The sequence below is a fragment of the Trichechus manatus genome, unplaced genomic scaffold, assembly GCF_000243295.1.
Source record: "Trichechus manatus latirostris isolate Lorelei unplaced genomic scaffold, TriManLat1.0 scaffold00283, whole genome shotgun sequence".
NCBI lineage: Eukaryota > Metazoa > Chordata > Mammalia > Sirenia > Trichechidae > Trichechus > Trichechus manatus.
The window spans coordinates 247,805-265,215 of record NW_004444219.1 but is presented as its reverse complement, the minus strand read 5'-3'; the positions used below and the strand labels follow the sequence as shown (position 1 = coordinate 265,215).

Below are 17,411 nucleotides of genomic sequence, written 5' to 3'. Positions count from 1 at the left end.
ATCTGACCATGTTTTATTAGATTTATAATTAAGCACTTCATTTTTTGAGTGATTGTAAGTAGTATCTATTTTTAATTTTGGTTTCCACATTTTTATTGCTAGTATATAGAAACTGATTTTTGTATATTTATTTTGCATCTTACCAATCTTGCTGAACTCAATAGTTCTAGGAAGGTTGTTCTGGTAGATTTCTTGGGATTTTCTTACACAGACAATCATGACATCTGCAAATATGTCACACGACATGTTTATTTCTTCCTTTGTGATCTGAACGTCACTTATTTCCTTTTCTTGTCTTATTCTGATGGTTAGAACTTCCAGTACTATGAGGAATAGAAGTGGTGAGAGTGGGCATCCTTGCCTTGTTCCTGATTTTAGGGAAAAAGTGTTTGGCAAGCATTTCACCAAAAAGTATGACACTACCTGTAGATTTTTTGTAGATATTCTTTAATAAGTTGAGGAAGTTCCCTTCTATTAGTTTTGCGAGACTGCCTCAAGACTGGGTGAATTTTGTCAAATGTTTTTAATTCATTAATTTATATGATCATATAACTTTTCTTCTTTAGTCTGTTAATATGGTGGGTTATATTGACTGATTTTCAAATACTGAACCAGTCTTACATCCCTGGAATAAATCCCAATCAGTCATGGTGTATAACTCTTATTTATTGCTGAATTCTATATGCTAACACTTTGTTAAGGATTTTTCCAACTATGTTCATGAGAGATATTAGTCTGTAGCTTTATTTTTTCATACTGTCTTTGTCTGGTTTTAGTATCAGGGTAATATTAGTGTCAGGAAATAAACTGGGGAATGTTCCCTCCTCTTCTGGAAGAGATTGTGTAGAATTGGTGTTAATTCTTCTTTAAACTTTTGGCAGATTCTCCAGTGATACCATCTGGGGAGGAAAAAAAGGCCAGAACAGAAAGAAAAGACCAAAACAGATGCCAGAAGAGACTCTGAAACTTGCTCTTGAATGTAGAATAGCTAAAGAGAAAGGAAAAAATGGTCACATTAAAGAGCTAAAGAGATTTCAAAGGGCAGCTCGAGAAGACAAAGTATTATAATGAAATGTGAACAAGATCTGGAGATAGAAAACCAAAAGGGAAAAACACACTCAGCATTTCTCAAGCTGAAAGAACTGAAGAAAAAACTCAAGCTTCAAGTTGTAATACTGAAGGACTCTATGGGCAAAATGGAGCCCTGGCAGTACAGTGGTTAAGAGCCTGGCTACTAACCAAAAGTGCGGCAGTTCAAATTGACCGGCTGCTCCTTGGAAACCCTATGGGGCAGTTACATTCTGTCCTATAGGGTTGCTATGAGTTGGAAATCATCTCGACAGCATTGGGTTTCAGGTTATGGGTAAAATATTGAACAACACGGGAAGCATCAAAAGAAGATGGAAGGAATACAGTCACTGTACCAAAAAGAACTGGTCAACGTTCAACCATTTAGGAGGTAGGAGATGGTCAAGAACCAATGGTACTGAAGGAAGAAGTTCAAGCTGCACTGAAGGCACTGCAGAAAAACACAGCTGCAGGAACTGATGGAATACCAATTGAGATGTTTCAACAAATCAATGCAACGCTGGAAATGCTCACTGATCTATGCCAAGAAATTTGGAAGATAGCTACCTGGCCAACCGACTGGAAGAGATCCATATTTGTGCCCATTCCAAAGAAAGGTAACCCAAGAATATGGAAATTATCAAACAATATCATAAATATCACACACAAGAAAATTTTCCGGAAGATAATTCAAAAACAGTTGCAGCAGTACACTGACAGGGAACTGCTAGAAATTCAAGCCAGATTCAGAAGAAGATGTAGAACGAGGAATATCACTGCTCATGTCAGATGGATCTTGGCTGAAAGCAAAGAATACCAGAAGATGTTTACCTGTGTTTTAGTGACTATGCAAAAGCATTCGACTGTGTGGATCATAACAAATTATGGATAACACTGCAAAGAAAAGGAATTCCAGAACATTTAATTGTGCTCATGTGGAACCTGTACATAGACCAAAAGGCAGTCATTCGAACAGAACAGGGGGCTACTGTGTGGTTTAAAGTCAGGAAAGGTGTGCATCAGGGTTGTATTCTTTCTTCCTACTTATTCAATCCATACGCCGAGAAAATAATCCAAAAAGCCAGACTATACGATTGGAGGAAGACTCATTAACAACCTGTGATATGCAGAGGACACAACCTTGCTTTCTGAAAGCAAAGAGGACTTGAAGCACTTACTGTTTAAGATAAAAAACTACAGCTTTCAGTATGGATTGCACCTCAACATAAAGAAAATAAAAACTCTCACAACTAGACAATAAGCAACATCAAGGTAAACGAAGAAAATATTGACACGTTGTCAAGGATTTCATTCTACTTGGATCTACAATCAACATCCAGGAAAGTAGCAGTCAAGAAATCAAATGATGTATTACACTGGGCAAATCTGCTGCAAAAGACTTATTTTATCTTTTATTGTTGTGCTTTAGGTTTACAAATCAAGTTGGTGTCTCATACAAAAATTTATACATTCATTGTTATGTGGCCCTAGTTGCTCTCCCTATCCTGTGACAGCAAACTCCTTTCCACTCCGGATTTCCCTTCTCCATTCAACCAGCTCCTGACTCTCTCTGCCTTCTCATCTTCCCTCTGGACATGAGCTGCCATTTCGTGTCATGTATCTACTTCAGCTAAGAAGCACACTCTTCACCAGTATCATTTTAGGTCCCATAGTCCAGTCTAATCTTTGTCTGAAGAGTTGGCCTACGGAATGGTTTTAGTTTTAGGCTAACAGAGAGTTCAGGGGACATGTCTTCCAGGGCCCCTCCAGTCTCAATCAAACCATTAAGTCTGGTCTTTCTACTAGAATTTGAGTTCTCCACCCCACCTTTCTCCTGCTACACCAGGGACTCTCTGTTGTGTTCCCTGTCAGGGTGGTCACTGGTAGTAGCTGGGCACCATCTAGTTCTTCTGGTCTCAGGCTGATGAAGTCTTTGGTTTATGTGACCCTTTCTGTCTCTTGGGCTAATACTTTCCTTGTGTCTTTCGTGTTCTTCATTCTCCTTTAGTCCAGGTGGGTTGGGACCAATTCATGCATCTTAGATGGCTGCTCACGAGCTTTTAAGACCCCAGATGCCACACACCAAAGTGGGATGCAGAATATTTTCTTAATAAACTTTGTTATGCCAATGACCTAGACATCCCCTGAAACCATGGTCCCCAGACCCCCACCCCTGCTACTCTGTCCCTCAAAGTGTTTGGCTGTATTCAGGAAACTTCTTAGCTTTTGGTTTAGTCCAGTTGTGCTGACTTCCCCTGTAGCGTGTGTTATCCTTCCCTTCACCTAAGATAATTGTCTACTATCTAGCTAGTGTATACACCTCTCCTTTCCTCCCTACCCTTGTAAAGAATGTTTTCTTCTGTGTTTAAACCTTTTCCTGAGTTCTTGTAATAGTGGTCTTATACAATTATTTGTCCTTTTGCTACTAACTAAATTCACTCAGCATTATGCCTTCCAAATTCCTCCATGTTATAAGATGCTTCACAGATTCATCGTTGTTCTTTATCGTTGTGTAGTATTCCACTGTGTGAATATACCATAATGTGTTTATTCGTTCGTCTGTTGATGGGCACCTACGTTGTTTCCATCTTTTAGCTATTATGAACAGTTCGGCGATGAACACAGGTGTGCATGTATCTATTTGCGTGACAGCTCTTATTTCTCTAGGATATATTTCAAGGAGTGGAATTGCTGGATGGTATGGTACTTCTATTTCTAGGTTTTTAATGAAGCGTCATATCAATTTCCAAAGTGGTTGTACTACTGACATTCCCACCAACAGAGTGTAAGTGTTCCAGTCTCTCCACAACCTCTCCAACATTTATTATTTGTGTTTTTTGGACTAATGCTAGCCTTGTTAGGGTGAGACGGTATCTCATTGTAGTTTTGATTTGCATTTCTTTAATTGTTAATGATTGTGAGCATTTCCTCAGGTGTCTATTAGCCGTCTGAATGTCTTCTTTGGCAAAGTGCCTGTTCATAACCTTTGCCCATTTTTTATTTGGGTTATTTGTCTTTTTGTTGAGGTTTTTGCAGTATCACATAGACTGTACAGATCAGACGCTGATTGGATTTGTCGTGGCCAAAATTTTTTTCCCAGTCTGTAGGTTGTCTTTCTACTCTTTTGGTGAAGTCTCTTGATGAGCGTGTTTGATTTTTAGGAGCTCCCAGTTACCTAGTTCTCTTCTGGTGTTTGTGCATTGTTACTTATGGTTTGTATTCTGTTTTTGCCATGTATTAGGGCTCTGACCATTGTCCTGATTTTTTCTTCGATGATCTTTAGTGTTGTCCTATTTTTTCTTCTATGATCTTTATTGTTTTAGATTTTCTATGTAGGTCTTTGATTAATTTTGAGTTAGTTTTTGTGCATGATGTGAGGTATGGATCTTGTTTCAGTTTTTTACAGATGGATATCCAATTATGCCAGCACAGTTTGTTAAAGAGACTGTCTTTTCCCCAATTAACAGACTTTGGGCCTTTGTCAAATATCAGCTGCTCACAGGTGGATGAATTTATGTGTGGATTCTCAATTCTGTTCCATTGGTCTATGTATCTGTTGTTGTACCAGTACCAGGATGTTTTGACTACTATGGCAGTGTAGCAGGTTCTAAAATCAGGTAGTTTGAGGACTCCCACTTTGTTCTTCTTCTTCAGTAATGCTTTACTTCTCCGGGGCCTCTTCCCTTTCCATGTAAATTTGGTGATTTGTTTCTCCATCTCATTAAAAAACGTCACTGGAATTTGGGTCAGGATTGCACTGGATCTGTAGATGGCTTTGGGTAGAAATGACATTTTCACAATGTTGAGTCTTCCTATCCATAAGCAAGGTATGTTTTTCCACTTTGATGTAATACATCAATACAATACAATCAAATGATGTATTACATCGGGCAAATCTGCTGCAGTAGCATCTTGAAGTTTTCATCGTATAGATCTTTTATGTCGCTGGCTAGATTTATTCCTAAGTATTTTATCTTCTTGGGGGCTATTGTAAATGGTATTGATTTAGTGATCTCCTCTTCAAGGTTCTCTTTGTTGGCGTAGAGGAATCCAACTGATTTTTGTATGTTTATCTTGTACCTGAAACTTTGCTGAAATCTTCTATTAGTTTCAGTAGTTTTCTTGTGGATTCTTTGGGGTTTTCTGTGTATAAGATCATATCATCTGCAAATAGAGATACTCTGACTTCTTCCTTACCAGTCTGGATGCCCTTTATTTCTTTTTCTAGCCTAACTGCTCTGGCTACGGCCTCCAGCACAATGTTGAATAAGAGTGGTGATAAAGGGCATCCTTGTCTGGTTCCTGTTCTCAAGGGGAATGCTTTCAAAGTCTCTCCATTTAGGATGATGTTGGCTGTTGGCTTTGTATAAATGCCCTTAATTATACTGAGGAATTTCCCTTCTATTCCTATTTTTTTGAGACTTTTTATCATGAATGGGTGTTGGACTTTGTTGAATGCCTTTTCTGCATCGATTGATAGGAGCATGTGGTTCCTGTCTTTTGTTTTATTTATGTGATGGATTACATTGATTGTTTATCTAAAGTTGAACCATCCCTCCATAACTGCTATAAATCCCACTTGATCATGATGAATTATTTTTTTGATAGGTTGCTGAATTCTATTGGCTAAAATTTTGTTGAGGAGTTTTGCGTCAATGTTCATGAGGGATACTGGTCTGTAATTTTCTTTTTCTGTCGTGTCTTTACCTGATTTTGGCATCAGGGTTATGCTGGCTTCACAGAATGAGTTTGGGAGTATTCTACCATTTTCTATGCTCTGTACTACCTTTAGTAGTAATGGTGTTAACTCTTCTCTGAAAGTTTGGTAGAATTCTCCAATGAACCCTTCTGGGCCAGGGCTTTTTTTGGGGGGGGGGAGTTTTTAAATTACCTTCTCAATCTCTTCTTTTGTTATGGGTTTCTTTAGTTGTTCTACCTCTGTTTGCGTTCGTTTAGGTAGGTAGTGAGTTTCTAGAAACTTGTCCATTTCCTCTAGGTTTTCAAATTTGTTAGAGTACAATTTTTCATAGTATTCTCTTATGATTCTTTTAATTTCAGTTAGATCTATTGTGATATCACCCATCTCATTTCTTATATGGGTTATTTGCTTCCTCTCCTGTTTTTCTTTTGTCAGTTTGGCCAATGGTTTATCAATTTTGTTGATCTTTTCAAAGAACCAGCTTTTGGTCTTGTTAACTCTTTCAATTATTTTTCTATTCTCTACTTCATTTAATTCTGCTCTAATTCTTATTAGCTCCTTTCTGGTGCCCAAGGGCTTCTTTTGTTGCTCTCTTTCTTCTATCTGTTCAAGTTGTAGGGTCAATGTTTTGATTTTGACCCTTTCTTCTTTTTGGATGTATGCATTTATTGCTATAAACTGACATGTGAGCACTCCTTTTGCTGTGTACCAAAGGTTCTAGTAAGATTTGTTTTCATTCTCATTTGAGTCTATGAATTTTATTCCATCCTTAATTTCTTCTATAACCCAAGTAGTTTTTAAGCACAGTGTTGTTTAGTTTCCATGTGTTTGATTTTTTTTTCTTGCTTTTTCTGTTACAGATTTCTACTTTTATGGCTTAACAGTCAGAAAAGATGCTTTGTAATATTTTGATGCTCTGGATTCTGTTAAGGCTTGCTTTATGGCCTAATATGTGGAAAAGACCTCTTTAAAGTATTAAAAAGCAAAGGTGTCACTTTGAGAACTGAAGTGCACCTGATCCAAATCATAGTATTTTCAGTCACTTCATATGCATGTTAAAGCTGGACAATGAATAAGAAAGACCAAAGAAGAACTAATGCCTTTGAATTTTGATGCTAGGAAAGAATGCTGACTATGCCATTGACTACCAGAAGAATAAACAAATCTGTCTCGGAAGAATTACGGTCAGGAGACTAAACGGGCAGCTTCTGTTCAGAGGTGAGATGGGAAGGCAGAGAGGGTTAGGAGCTGGTTGAATAGACATGGGGAATCAGAAGTGGAAAGGAGGAGTGTGCTGCCACAGTATGGGGGAGCAATTAGGGTCACATAACAATATATGTATAAATTTCTATATGGGAAACTAACTTGAAATGTAAACTTCTTTTAAACTACAACAATTAAAAAAAAAAAATTACAGTCAGAATGCTCCTTTGAAACGATGATGGTTAAGACTTTATCTCCTACTTTGGACACGTTATCAGGAGGGACCAGTCCCTGAAGAAGGACATCATGCTTTGTAAAGCAGAGGGGCAGCAAAAAACAGAGAAAGACCCTCAACGTGATAGACTAACAAAGTGGCTGAACAATAGGCTCAAACACAGCAAGGATTATATGAGGATGACGCAGGACCAGGCAGTATTTCGTCCTGCTGTACACAGGGTTGCTATGAGTCGGAATCGATTTGAAACCACTGAACGACAACAAACAATCTGGGCCTGGAGTTTTTGTTTTTGAGAGTTCTAAAATTATGAATTCAATTTTCTTAATAGCTATAGAGTTATTCAAATGATACATCTCACATCTGGTGAGTTGTGGTAGTTTCTGCTTTTTGAATAATTAGTCCATTTTATCTAAGTTGAGAAATTTAGGCATGTAGAGTTCTTGGTAGTATTTTCTTACCCTTTTGATGTCTGTGTGGCCTATAATTATATCCCCTTTTTTTATTCTTGATATTGGTAAATGAGACTTTTTTTTTTCCCAACTGTCTTGCCAGAGGTTTGTCAATTTTATTCTTTTCAAATAACCAGCTCTTTGTTTCATCAATGTTCTCTACTGTTAGCAATTTCACTGATCTATGCTCTTATTTATTATCTTCCTTCTACTTGATTTTGGTTTTCTTTTTCTAGTTTTTTGAGGTTAGAGCTTAGATTACTTTAGACATTTCTTCTATTATAGTGTATGCTTGTAGTGATATAAATTTCCCTATTAGCACTGCTTTAGCTGTGTCTCACAAATTTTGATGTGTTGCATTTTCATTTTTATTCAGCTCAATATATTTTTTTAACTACCTTTACAGTTTCCTCTTTGATCCATGAATTATTATGAAGTGTGCTGTTTAGTTTCCAAGTATTTGGAGATTTTCCTGGTATCTCTGTTATTAATTTCTAGTTTGATTCCACTGTGATCAGAAAATACACTCTATTTAATAATTTCAGTTCTTCTATGTAAGCTGAGGCTTACTTAACTCCAGGATATGGTTTATCTTAGTACATGTTCTATGGGCTCTTGAAAATAATATGTATTTTTGGGTAGAGTGTTCTATAACTGCTGAGTGTAGGTTCATGGTGTTACTGAGTTCTATAGCCAGCTGATTTTCTGTCTAGTTTTTCTATCAATTATTGAGAGAGGGTGGCAAAAAAATTTTTTTTTTAATCTCACTGCATGTTAATGAAATCATTAATCTGGCTTTCATCTCCATCACCCCAAAAGAATCAAATTAGCTTAGGGTCATTGTCCTTAGCTCTTCTCTGGCTCTGCTACAGTGATACCACTGAAGATATCCTCCTTTAAACTTACCCCCTTGGATTTCATTACATTAGTCTCTGAATTTCTCTTTCTGTCAAATACCTTCAGAAATTATTCATGGGAACCTCTCTATTCTTTCTCTTCCCTGTCTGTTCCTTAAAATTTACTCTCCAGGTTCTGTTCTTATGGCTTTTTTTCTCATTTTACACCCCTACCTAAGCAATCTCATCTGTTCTCATAATTAAACTATCACTTGAAACTCTAGAATTAAACTCCAGAATAATATAGTCAACTGTTTACTGGAATTCTCTCCTTGGTTGTATCATAAACATCTAATAGAGAACTCATGTTTCCTCCCACGCAAGCCCATTTTGCTTCTGCATTCACTACCTAAGACAGTGGTAACAACATTTAGCAGGTCTCTGGCACACATTTCTTTTCTCCTTAATCTCCATTCACTCAGTCCTAAATAACTACCTCCTAAAACATCAATTCCTCTCCACTCCAATTAAAATACCCAGTTAGGCCTCTAAAATTCTCTCTCATCTAGACTTCCAGTGTACACACCTTTCAAAATTATCTGGTGGAAATTCAATTATGATACCACTTCTCTGATGAAAATCTTTCACTCTTGTTAGAGTGGTTTGCTTTCAAATTGGGGGTTGCGGTCATTAGTAAGCTATAAAATTACTTTAGCAGGTTTCAACAACCAGCTTTTGTTTTATGAATTACATTAGAATAAACTAGAAAACATTAGACAGCACTGGACATGCTGATGGTAAGTTCTGTTTTGTTTCATATGCATACCCACTTTGTATCACAAACCAGTAAAAACATACAAATTTATACTAAACGCACCACACATAAATATATATGCATGTGTACACTGGGTAATGATGGAAGCTCTTCCAGGAAAGCTTCCTGGTCCTCATACCCTCCAGCTCCCAAAGAGAATGCAGAATTCTCTTTTTCTGTTGTGTCTGTACCATGTTAATGGTTCTATTATTGCTTTATCTCATATTTGTGTTCCCTAATAAACCATAAACTTCTACTAATACAATACCTGGTACACAGCTAGTGCTTGATGAACACTTATTGAAGGAAATAAATGAAATCATACTTTTGTAGTTGCTCAACAAATCATTGCCTAACCTAGGGTAGTAATAATATTTTTACAGGCATAAAACACTAACAATCACAACACAATAAGCTATCATTTATGAATACTTCCCAAGTACCAGGCACTTTTCCTAGCACTTGACATGTATTATCTCATTTAATTCTCACAACAACTTTTAGATACTACAATTATTACTCCGGAGCCCTGGTGGTGCAGTGGTTAAGACTCGGCTGCTAACCCAAAGGTTGGCAGTTTGAACTCACCGGCCACTCCCCACAACAAATATGTGGCAGTCTGCTTCTGTAAAGATTATAGCCTTGGAAAGCCTATGGCGCAATTCTACTCTGTCCTTTAGGGTTGCTACGAGTCAGAATTGACACAATGGCAGTGGGCTTGGTTTCTTTTGGTTATTATTATTCCCGTTTTAAAAATGAGGAAACACAAGTAGACACTAAATAAATAACTTTCCGGATATCATGCAATAAGTGGCAGTGCTGGAATTCAAAACTCAGTTTGACTACAAAAATCAAAGACACACAATATAGAAGAATATGTAATAGACTAGAACAAACAGAAGATTTACTAAGAAGTTAGTAGAAAATTAACTTACTTCAAATAAAAGTCTATAATAACATCATTTAAAAATTCCCCTTCATTCAGACAGTGTAGGTCCTCGTTAGTAACAGAAATGCCTCCCTTAGCTGGAGGTGGTGGATAGACTATTAATCTGTAACAAAACAGAAAAATAAATACATGATGTAATAAAACAGACAAAGAAACTCAGAGCATTGCAAATAAAAAGGAATGCTCTCACTTTTCTACAGGACCAATGAAGATGGTATGACTCTCTCCAGTTTCTTCCTCATCATCAAAAAACTGGAATTCTTGTTTGTTTCGAAGTTGTATTTTAGATTCAAAGGACACCTGGTAAAGGAAATTAAATGATCAACTCAAAAAAATCAATAGGGAAAAATTTCAATAAAAAGAGTAAGCACACAGGCAAGAATGCTTCTCTATTAAAAAAGGTTAAAAATATCTATCTAAAAAGTATGCATGATATTTAACAATCAAAAAGAAGAAACAGGTAGAACCTAGGGACCACAATCTACTTTTTATATGCAGCGTCTATAATAATGATACTCTTCAAATTTATTAACAACGGATTTCTGGTATCTTGTCTAAGATCTCTACTATCTATATTAGATTATGTTAGTAAAATTCAAAGAACAGATACAGTGGTTATCTTCTGATAGTAATGGAAAACAAACAAGCAAACAAAAAAAACAAACCAACCAACCCACTGCCGTCAAGTCGATTCCGACTCATAATGACCCTATAGGACAGAGCACAACTGCCCAATAGAGTTTCCAAGGAACGCCTAATGGATTCGGACTGCCAACCTTTTGGCTAGCAGCCATAGCTCTTAACCACCTAAATCCAATGGCTAAGACTTCCAAGGGACATAGAGGCAGAGGCTCAGGGAACACTGTCCAATGAACATTAATGTTACACGAAACTAAAACAAGTTATCTTTAGAGAAAAGAGCCTTCCATTGACATTTGTGTCCATCTCAGTTGTCTCATGGCTCCAACCTGCTTTTTTTGATTCCTCTGGCATTATCTCCTATAGCCAAATCAGAAAAATAAGGGGGATGGTTCCCCTTCCTTCCTCTGCTCTTTTCCTAACCCACTAACTGTGTGAGTGCTTCTTCTCTAGTCAGGCCTTGCTCAACTTTACCAAGACTGTGCCTCGGACAGACATATTTCCAAGTTTGTACTCAAAGTGAGAGATTAAGTGTTCCCAATATATTAAGCCAGCAAAGTTCAGTTGCTATGGTATATAACAAATTCAGAGTGTTTAAGTTTTACTTGTATTATTTAACATTATACCATGAGTTTCATAATAATACTGTTGCCTCTGGTATGGTGGCTTCAAAGTTGCCTAACTACATGAGTAAATATTCAAGAATTAGATATGTATGTTGACAACCAAGATCAAATGGTATGCACGCTCCACTTTCCAAGTTTTCAAATATGTATGCACGTTACATATAAATGTACAATACATCAGGAACCAAAATTCCTTTAAAATAAGTTGTAATAGCCCCAATAGCATCACTGGGAACGATCAGCAAACCAAACACACAATGTAAAATTAATTAGAATGTAGCAGTGTATGTATGTGTATGTTGGGAGTGGGGTGAAAAGGAAAAACAGATATAAAAGAAAAAGAGTAGAGACTGAAGAATAGAACGTGGAGAGGTACTACAAAATGACTCTGAAACCTGTATCAAACGCTATTTGTGTTACAGGTCACCTACCCCCCATTAATATTTTGACACAAGACAGTTTACAAATCATATATAAAAGCAAATAACTCTGAAATTGAAATAAAATATCTGACACCAAAATGAGCTGTATTATAATGAAACATATTTCTCCTTAAGGCTACCCATTATTTAAAATTATAAACATTTTAAAACATAATTACATTTTTAATTTTGTTTTCTTTTTGCACACAACTTCCTTTGATGCTTTCTTCATAGGTTCTTGTACAGGCAACAAGTCTGCTATTGGCTTCTTCAAAGGGGATTTTTGCAAAAAAATTGGAAATATTATTCTTTATACCAATTTCAGTAATGATACTTTCAAATACCATATTTGCCTGATGATCAAGGCCAGTTTGAAAAATTAAAATAATATATTCTTCTTCCAGATCTGAAAAGAAATAAATATAACTGTTTAAGTCTACATGAACAAAATAAATAGAAATTAGAATAAGAGTAACAGCTAGTTATTTCCAAGATATTACCAGAAAGCCTGGTATAAACATCCAAAATCATGTTTGGCATACAGAGGGTATACAAAAAATATTGCAATGAAGACCAGGGACAGTGTTAACTGACACTGTTCTCTCCTTATTTATTAAGAGAATGGAACCACAGTACACTAGAGTCCAGCAGCAGCTTAAGATAAATCTATTCACGAATCTAACCTATTTACTTAATCTAATAGGATCCAAAACTATTTATGGTTTTAAAAAAGTACTGGTTGACATTTTGTCAAACTCAAATAAAAATACAAACATTTACTCATTATTAAGCTGAAGCAGCAATAACAAATCTCCATTATTGCTGAAAAGTATTTTATAACCAGTCATGCTATTCCATAAATGTTAGAAGTGAAGGGAATTAAATTGGAGAACTATATCTACGTATTTACTGTAGAGAGTGCAGACCCATTGCATGAACTTGAAAACTTCCTCTTTAGGCCAACTTTCAAGGATTCCAGATTTATGATGTTGATTTGCACTTAGCACTTTTATCAGTGTATTAAAAAAATTCCTTTTATTCAGATTACACAGTGATATAATAAAAAGAGTAGTGCAAATCTTCTGAGTTTTAACTCCAGATTTTAAAACTTTTTAAATGGGCAAACCTGGATTTTATCTTAAGCCCTGCCACTTTCTGTGAGCTTTTCCTCATTTGTAAAATGGGGAAAACAGTATCTATCTCACAAAGCAGTTGTCACGACTGTAGATAATAAAGATATAAGGCATCTATCAAAGTGCACTCACATTTTGCTATTCAATAAATTGCATGCATTCTACATAATTTATTTGTTAAATTTATTAAATTAAATTGTATCTATTCGAGGTGTGGTCAACATGGTGGACTAGTCAGACGCTTCCTATATCCCTCTTACAACAAAGACCTGGAAAAACAAGTGATTTGATTCTATGTGAACATCTGGCAGCCCTGAACAAGGCAAGGTTAAGAAATCCATCTGAGTCATACCAGAGAGGAAGACCACTTGTAAGAGGTGAGGAGCGCTAGAGCTACAGCGGCAACACAGCAAAGACACAGCCACACCGGGCTGCGGTGAAGAAGGCAAACAGCCGTGCCGTGCGAGCGCTCAAGAAGCAGTTTCCACATCGAGAGAGACCCAGTGGCAGAGATTCTGCTTGGACACTCCGAACCAGTGAAGAGCAGCTCCCAAGAGACTAGGATAAGTACATGCGTGCACCCTTTGCGGCGAGTTAAAAAAAAAAAAGCCCATTTGGGAAAAACCTCTCTCCCTTTTAAATCCTACCTCTGCACTCTGCACTGGATTTGGGAAAAACCTCTTTCCCTTTTACCTCCTATCTCTGTGCTCTCCACCGGATTTGGGGAATACCTCTCTTCCTTTTACCGCTTCCCTCCCCGCTCTGCACCTGGAGTCTACTGGGCCGGAAACAGATCCCAAAAGGTACCCTGACCCATTCTCCTGGCCTTGGAGAGGGAAAAAATAAGCTGCTGGCTTCACTAGGCCAGGAACACAAGGTCGGCACAACTCCTTTGCTCCCATAGAAATCAGGGGTCCGCAGACTCTGAGTGCCATACACCCCTGTATAGACTTGTGGGGACCTATCTCAACAGCGTTAGCCCTCACTACCACAGTACAACAGGGCAAACATCTGACGTTTAACTTCAACTGGTTCAGCTGTGAATGGGCAGATTTGTGATCCTCGAAACAGCCCTGCCCGTCAAGCAGGCAGTTTTATTGATCTGCAGCAGGGCCTTGAGGACTGGTGATAGTTCGAACAGTGCCTAGTCATCTGCTACAGGAGATCAAGAAAAGTGGTGCCCTCGAGTCTTTGCAGCCAACATAGTGGGGTGCTCTTAGCCTGGCTGCAAAACTCACCTACCTATTCACCCTAGAGAATAGGGAAACGCTTTTCTTTCAGACTCTCAGGGGCAGTGGTCAGCCCCCTGCCTGGCTCAGCGCGTGATCCCCCACCACAGCCAGAGTCCAGTGCCTGCACCAATCACCCATGCCTCTCTAGGACTGGGGGTGACAGCCTGTATCACACACTTGGAGATGGACTGCCTGCACACCCGAGCTGATCCCATATAGGAAATTTTAACGAACTCCAGCGTGCACATACTTAGATACAGAACCAACTACCTGGTGACAGGACATTAGAGATCAAAAGGTGTCAAAAATCAAACTGGTGCACATGAGCAGCTTATTTGGGCATAGCAAAACAAAACAAAATAAGAAGCTAGATCTCAATAAGCAAACACAAAATTATAATAAATTATTGATGGCTCAGAGACAACAGTCAATATCAAGTCACATAAAGAGGCAGTCCATGATGGCTTCAGAAAGCTCACAAAATAAAGAATCCATAAATTCTCTGGAGGAAGAGAACTTCTTGGAATTACCAGAGACAGAATACAAAAGATTAATATACAGAACTCTTCTAGAATAAGAAAGGAAATTCGACAGAATGCAGAAACAGCCAGGCAACATACAGACACAGTAGTAGAGGAACTTCAAAAAGTTATTCAAGAACATAATGCCAAATTTAATAGGCTGCAAGAATCCACAGAAAGACAGCAATCAGAAATCCAGAAGATTAACAATAAAATTTCAGAATTAGACAACTCAATAGAAAGTCACAGGAGCAGAACTGAGGCAGTAGAAGTTAGAACTAGTGACACTGAAGATAAAGCTCTTGATGCCAACTTATTTGAGGAAAAATCAGATAAAAGAATTAGAAAGAATGAAGAAACTGTAAGAGTCATGTGGGACTCTATCAAGACAAATAACCTATGAGTGATTGGAGTACCAGAATGGGGGGGATAACAGAAAATACAGAGAAAATTGTTGAAGATGTGTTGACAGAAAACTTCCCTGATACCATGAAAGATGAGAAGATATCTATCCAAGATGCTCATCAAACCCCACATAAGGTAGATCCCAAAAGATAGTCACCAAGACATATTATAATCAAACTCATCAAAACCAAAGATAAAGAGAGAATTTTAAGAGCGGCTAGGGATAAAAGAAAAGTCATCTACAAAGGACAGTCAATTAGAAGAAGCTCAAAGACTACTCAGCAGAAACCATGCAGGCTAGAAGGCAAGGGGATGACATATTTAAAGCCTTGAAGGAAAATAACTGTCAGCCAAGAGTTATATATCCAGCAAAACTGTCTCTCAAATATGATGGCAAAATTAGGGCATTTCCAGATAAACAGAAGTTCAGGGAATTTGCAAAAACCAAACCAAAATTACAAGAAATACTAAAGGGAGTCCTATGGATAATAACAGTAGCTAACAATGCGAGACTAGAACACAGGACAGAGCAACCAGATACTGACTCAGATAACAGAAATCAAAATTACATCAAAGCTAAAACATTGAAAATAGGGAAAAATATCAATATGTTAAAAAAAAAAAGAGGATAATATTAAAACAAAAAAAGAGGAACTTAAAAAATAGAGACATTGATTTTCTATATGGAGGGGAAGTTAAGGCGATATAAAGTAATAAAAGACTAATATAAACTTAGAAAATTAGGGGTAAATATTAAGGTAACCACAAAGGAATCCAACAATCCTACAAATCAAAATAAAAAGGTAGAAAAACATAAAGACCCAGCAAACACAAAATCTACAACAAAGAAAAAGATGAAAAAAAAAATACATAAAGAAAAACGACACAGCACAGAAAATTGAGGAGAACAAAGAAACTGTGAACGACACACAAAAAGAGGTATCAGGATGACAGCACTAAACTCATACCTATCAATAATTACACAGAATGTAAAGGGACTTAATACACCCATAAAGAGATGGAGAGTGGCAGACTGGATAAAAAAGCATGATCCATCTATATACTGCCTACAAGAGACGCACCTTAGACTTAAAGACACAAACAGGCTAAAACTCGAAGGATGGAAAAAAATATATCAAGCAAACAACACTCAAAAAACAGCGGGAGTGGCAATATTGATCTCTGACAAAATAGACTTTAAAGTAAAATCCAACACAAAAGATAAGGAAGGGCACTATATAGTGATTAAAGGGTGAATACACCAGAAGGACATAACTATAATAAAAATTTACGCACCCAACAACAGGGCTCCAACATATATAAAACAAACTCTAACAGCTCTGAACAGAGAGATAGACAGCTCCACAATAGTAGCAGGAGACTTCAACACACCACTTTCAGTGAAGGACAGAACATCCAGAAAGAAGCTCAACAAAGACATAGAACAGCTAAATGCTACAGCTCCACAACAGTAGTAGGAGACTTCCACATGCCACTTTCAGTGAAGGACAGAACATCCAGAAAGAAGCTCAACAAAAACATAGAACAGCTAAATGCTACAATCAACCAACTTGATCTTACAGACATATACTGAACTCTGCACCCAACAGCAGTCAAAGTATACTTTCTTTTCCAACGCACATGGAACATTCTCCAGAACAGACCACATATTAGGCCGTAAAGCAAGCCTTAACAAAATCCAAAACATTGAAATACTACAAAGCATCTTTTCTGACCATAAAGCCATAAAAATGGAAATCAACAACAGAAAAAGGAAAGAAAAAAAAATCAAACACATGGAAAACTGAACAACACCTTGCTCAAAAACTACTGGTTTATAGAAGAAATTAAGGATGGAATAAAGAAATCCATAGAATCAAATGAGAATGAAAACACATCCTACCGGAACCTTTGGGACACAGCAAAAGCAGTGCTCAGGTCAGTTTACAGGAATACATGCACACATCCAAAAAGAAGAAAGGCTCATAATCAAAGCACTAACCCTACAACTGGAACAAGTAGAAAGAGAGCAGCAACAGAAGCCTACAGGTCCCAGAAGGAAGGAAATAATAAGAATTAGAGCAGAATTAAATGAAATAGAGAACAGAAAAACAACTGGAAGAGTTAACAAGTCCAAAAGCTGGTTCTTTGAAAAGATCAACAAAATTGATAAACCA

General features: G+C 37.3%; 1 protein-coding gene across 13 annotated transcripts in view; it reads right to left on the bottom strand.

Moving 5' to 3' along the window:
* SENP6 (SUMO specific peptidase 6) overlaps positions 1-17,411 on the bottom strand; it is a 140,392-nt gene that overhangs the window by 32,172 nt on the left and 90,809 nt on the right. For all 13 annotated transcript variants that reach the window (XR_002822916.1, XM_023725069.1, XM_023725068.1 and 10 more), the window contains 3 exons: positions 12,123-12,349; positions 10,447-10,556; positions 10,243-10,359 (listed from right to left, as the gene is read on the bottom strand). Coding sequence is in view for 12 of the 13 variants with exons in the window: in XM_023725069.1 (XP_023580837.1) it covers positions 10,243-10,359; positions 10,447-10,556; positions 12,123-12,349 (454 nt within the window). In the remaining variant the exon portion in view is untranslated. The remainder of the gene's footprint in view (positions 1-10,242; positions 10,360-10,446; positions 10,557-12,122; positions 12,350-17,411) is intronic.